Below are 5,595 nucleotides of genomic sequence, written 5' to 3'. Positions count from 1 at the left end.
GGGGGGGGGGGGGGGTCCAGAAGGAAGGGGGGCATGGTGCCCAGCCTAGGAGTGGGCTTTAAGCAGAGTTATATGCAAATTGTCATTAGGAGATCCTTTTACAAATTGTATAGTTTACCCCAACTCTTTTTTACGGTCACTATCGCTGGCCAGCTTATTCTACATTTAAGTGTTGGGAAAAATATAAGTAAAGGCATGTGAAATAAAAAAAGAATTAGTATGGTGATGCTATCATTATACCACTGGCAATTATAGGATGCAACAGTGGTCTTTCAAACCTTGGGCTACATACAGGGAGCACCAGTCCCCTTTGTCTATAGTTTGGTGCTCATGATGCAGGGAAACTATTACCAGGCACACACCACATATTCCCTGCTTAATGTAGCAGAAAGCCTGATTCATTCTAAGAAGTACTAACTGTATTATTGTCAGCCACTAGTCAGATTCAAAGCTGCTTTATTGGTAATTAAGATTGTCTCAGACATTCTGGGTTTCTCCATGGAAATACCAGGTTATTTCTACAGTATAAAAAACAAATATAAGAAAAGGGAAACTGTTTTTTTTTAAATTTTGCTTGAGCAATAAAGGATGCCTAAATTTTTTTTTTGTTTTCTTGCTTTAATTAATGAAGTTGACAGGAGTAACATATAGTGGCCAAACTGCCACCAACAGTCAACAAGCAACAGGTTCTTCTCTATTACATTCTCCTGTCCTAGTGGCTGCCTCTAATTGTATGTTTGCAGATGTATAAGCCTTTAAATTAAGCCTTTCCTTTGGTCATGCAGGGCACATAGAAGAACGAGTAACTTTGCTCTGCATGGACAAAGAAAAGGGTACAATTAGCTTATGTATGCTTAACATAACCTTAATAGTTCTCATGTTTCTTTTTCTCAGAATATTCAACGAGTATACAGAAGCACAGAGATGTCCATCTAAGGAGGAATGACTGCCTTAAGACATACAACTGTAGACATGGGGAGCAATCTGCTTTCTCTGATTATTTTGTGAATCTTCTCCTTGTCAACGGACACTACAGCCTGGAAATTAAGAAAAATGAATTGCTGACATTTGGCCAACAACGTATAGACCTCCAAAATAAGAAGGAAAATAAGCTAACACTGAGCCACCTATTTGAAAAGCTTCATGAAAGGAGATTGCCTAAGAAAATCCTTGTTAGTGGTGTAGCTGGCATCGGAAAAACAGTTTTCGTTCAAAAGCTAATTTTTGATTTCTCTAATAGAGTATCATATCAAAATTTTGACTATGTGTTGAATTTTACTTTCAGGGACCTCAATTTAATAAATAAGCCAATAACTTTGCGGGAAATGATACTAAAAAAACATGGATATTTGTCACAGATCTTAGATGATATTTTTAAAAACAGTGATAAGTTGCTTGTGATCTTGGATGGACTTGATGAGTTTAAGTTTTCCAACCAGCTAGAATTAGACGAATATGTGTTTGATCCAGATAAACAAGCGGAGCTACCTCAGTTAGTTGGGAGTCTGATCAAGGGAGAACTTCTCCCCAGTGCCAGTATTGTGCTCACGAGCAGGCCAGCAGTCATTAACTACATTCCTGTGGAATGTATTGATCGCTTTGTGATAATTACTGGCTTCTCTGTTACTGAAATTGAAGATTACTTTCAAAAATTTTTTGGAGAGAAGAAATTGGGAAGTGAACAATTTCTAGTGGTTAAGGATAACCATTTTCTATTTACACTGTGTTATATCCCAGCTTTTTGCTGGATTGTCTGCAGTGTTCTGAAAGGATGTTCTAATCTTCATATTGAAAGGCCAAAGACAATGACAGATATCTACTGTCACTACCTTATAGTTTTACTAAAATACCATACGCATCAAGTCTCTTTAACAAAAGATGGATTGGCATTGAAAGGAATTCTTGGTTTGGGACAAATTGCATACAATTCCCTTTTAAAGCATGAAACTTTGTTTTATGAGGCAGATTTTGAAATGTTTGACACACTCCCAAGTGACATTGCAAATAGTTTTCTTGACAAGACTTGCATACCAGAGTTGGGTTATGTTGAGAATGTACTGTCCTTTACCCATTTTACCATCCAAGAATTTTTTGCGGCTTTTTATTATATTCATGAAGAGGAACCCTCAGATGACATAATGGATTTGGATGTGCAGAAACGGCTTGACATTACTTCTGGATATCTGGATTTATTTCTGAGGTTTGTTTCAGGATTGCTAGCAGTTAGAAACCAAACTTTGCTGCAGAAACATCTGAACCTCCAAGCAAACATGAAGTACGAAATGTATGCATCATGGCTGATTAGATCAATTATTGAGCACTGCCAAAAAGGGAGATATATCCTGAACTTGCTTCACTGTTTATTTGAGCAACAGAACAGTGACCTCGCCAGTAGGATAACACCATCTGTTCTACGTGTTAATATTAGTGATAACGTTTTCTCTCCCATCGACTTTGATGTATTGGCATATTTCTTGGACCTCATTCATATTGAAATTGATGAACTTGACTTGACCGCCACTCATGTGAATGCACACTATCTGGAGAAACTGCAGCCTTACCTTTATCGCTGTAGGCAGTTATGGTTAGTAAGGAAACTGTATATGAATTAACCATCCAGTGTGGCCAAACCCCACATATTAATCAACACAATGTAGCACTCTACTCCCACTTCCTCCCCAGGTGTCTTAGCTTTTCAAGTGTCCTAGACCTCCACTGCATCAACACTCTCCTTTAGATTCTGCTAAGTGGTTTTGCTCACTTTACACTGCTTCAGTACTTTTTTATTGTTGCTACCTTTTTAACAGAGTCAGTACAAGCCAGGAAATTAGTTTATTTCAGAACAAAACAGAGAAAGCTGAAAAATACAGGTTCCTGTCCTACGTGGAGCTCTGTATGGTTCTAAACCATGTGCTATGTAAAAACACTGTTTATTCAAAAAGGTTTTAAAAGCCTGATCCCTGTTTTGGAGGCATTAGGGGTACAAATTCCCCCATATGGCCATTGTCCTTTAGAAAATTGTAATAAACAGTAACCATTGGTGTGCTAGTAGATATTAAACAATTTTTATGTGCTATAAATGTATCATGTTGTAAAGGTTTTCAAATTGAAAAAAATCTGTTATTTGGCATATAGGAGACCTTTATTACAATATGCTGTTAACATTAGATTATAACCCTGACATTTTCAGGGCTATTCAGTTAAGGGTGAAGAGTTTGGAGAAGGTAAGGGAAGTGAACAATCTAGGACAACATAGCTGATTTGGAAGAATTCTTCAACTCAGCTCACTTTCCAGTTCAGCTATGTTGTCCTAGATTGTTGGCTTCTCCTGCCTTCTCCAAACTCTTCACCCTTTAGTGAATAGCCCTGTAAATGTTTCTATAACTTGAATTAAAGGTTAGGTCTGCCCCTCCACCTCAGCCCATCTTGATATTTCGGCAGATTACCAAACTGAAAGAGAATGGTTCTGTTCAGCAGGATCGGGCTCTCTCTGTGACTTATTTACCAGTAATCTGTTTTCCTGTTTTATGTGATGATCATCCCATACCTGTGGGGATATTTATGAAATGGTTCTGATGAGGATAGAGGTCCTTCAGTATAACATGGCTCCATTTGAGTGCAGCCTTAGTTTTCCTATGTATCCAGGTAGTCGTAATGCATCATTAGTTTGCTACCAAACTCTAATAAGTTTTCCCAAATTCTATAAGCCCAAGGAACTTTCAGTTTAGGCTAAATACAATCCATGGGCATTCCAACAAAAGATGTGCCACGGCTAATAATTTTTTGCATTGTATTAAGTTAACACATGTAAATGGGATGCCTAATGCTCCAAAAAGCACCACAAAAGAAGGATGAATGGATTTATGTATCTACTCCTTAATGAGTACAGCTTTAGTTTGCTCACTTTTAGTGTGGTCTTAACTATTTGTTTTCAGTCATATGTAAACCCCCCTGTTTTTCCTTTTTTTAAAGGCTTGGTGAAAATAAACTTGATTTAAAGGCAATCAGAATTATCTGCAATGTATTAATGTCCCCAGACTGTAAGATGCAACTCTTGGGGTAAGGCTATAATTTTTGCATGTTCTCTTTTTTTTTTGTTCTCACAGTATCTTCAGAAACAATAGAATGCAGTTTACTGTATCGATAGAACTCCCATCCAGACTATGTCAGCATGTAACAACATGAAAATACAATATTCAATGAAAATTAAATTGCAGGTCCATATTTTAATTAAAGTGACATTAAACCCTCAGATTTTTTAACATAAAACAATACTGTAATGTGTGCCTTACTGTACTCCATGGTTGTTTCCCTTCTCTTTGCTGCTCTTCCTTTTAAATCTGTATCTGTTCTCATGCTGGGCAGAACTTCTGTTTTGCAGCAGACTGCCTTGTCTCTGGAATGGATACATGGTGTCTGTGTATAGGTTTGTATAGGTTTGTAACATGAGCCAGCACTACAGGAAGAGGCCCTGAGCTGAAAAGGGAAGTTCTCCCCCAGCATGAGAAGACATGTGGATTTAAAAGGAAGAGCAGCAAAGAGAAGGGAAACTACCATGGATTACAGTAAGGCACACATTACAGTATTGGTTTATGTTAAAAAATCTGAGGGTTTAATGTCACTTTAAAGGGCAAGATCACCTTTAGGAACAATGCATGGAGAAAACCTGTATAACATTAGCTGTCATCCTGAGCACTTGTAAAAAAAAACATTGTACTACTTAGTATTTAGAGGGTTTTTTTGTGAGCAGATGAGAGTATATAGTATGTTGTAACATTGGCTAAGTAGACAATCTATTCTATTCTTATATTGCAGAACTAGAGCAGACCAGCAGTGAGATGTTCATGAATTTAGGGAGAGTATTTGTGAGCATTTATGGCCTTGTAAATGAAGGTAGTGCAGATGAAGTAAAGTTGTGGAACGTACAACAATCCATAGCACCCAATCAGAAACCATGCCTTAACTGGAAATCATGTAAGATGAAACAGTTGTGCATCTAGTACAGGAATTTTTTAAAGGTGACCTTTCTTCATTTTTTTTACAACTCACTTTACAATTGTTCATATGTGTTAAACTATGCCACATATTTAAACTTCTCTTTTAAACGCTACAAAGCTTGTTGAGGCACATGGGAAAAGGCTGAAAAAAGTTAAATGTAACTGTTTATAATAAGGATCACATGTAGATTCTTTATTGTTAATAAGCATTTGTTATTTAGTAGTAAAATGCTGTTTAAAGTGACTGTCACTAAGCTGAAACACAAAATATAGGTTGTCGCTGCAAAGAATAGAGTAAATGCCTTATTTCCTCACACTGCTGAACACTACTGTTATAAAGAGAAATTGTTCCCTGGGGTCTCTTCAGAAACCGACACTTCAGGAAGCGTCAATCGTCTCGACTCCCACTACGCTCAGTGGTTCCTCCAGCCAACCCCCATGTCACTACTGTATCGTATTTCTGAGCATGTTGCTATGTTTATCTAAGATCTGCCAATGTAACGTGTATGTACTCCAATACTTTCGTTAAAACATACAATGATACACATTATTATATCAGTTTTTTTTAGCACAGAGCATGGAAAATTAACTTTTCATA

The 5,595-nt window shown here is 37.2% G+C and overlaps 1 protein-coding gene across 1 annotated transcript in view; it reads left to right on the top strand.

Annotated features, from left to right (window-relative positions):
* Window positions 1-5,595, top strand: part of LOC108789049 (protein NLRC3-like) — a 44,715-nt gene that overhangs the window by 10,271 nt on the left and 28,849 nt on the right. The window contains exons 3-4 of the mRNA XM_018558976.1: window positions 895-2,584; window positions 3,973-4,059. Of these exons, the coding sequence (XP_018414478.1) occupies window positions 895-2,584; window positions 3,973-4,059 (1,777 nt within the window). The remainder of the gene's footprint in view (window positions 1-894; window positions 2,585-3,972; window positions 4,060-5,595) is intronic.

This window comes from Nanorana parkeri, unplaced genomic scaffold (assembly GCF_000935625.1).
Source record: "Nanorana parkeri isolate BGI_ZX_2015 unplaced genomic scaffold, ASM93562v1 scaffold372, whole genome shotgun sequence".
In the NCBI taxonomy this organism is placed as follows: Eukaryota; Metazoa; Chordata; class Amphibia; order Anura; family Dicroglossidae; genus Nanorana; species Nanorana parkeri.
This window is presented reverse-complemented; position numbering and strand designations above follow the sequence as displayed.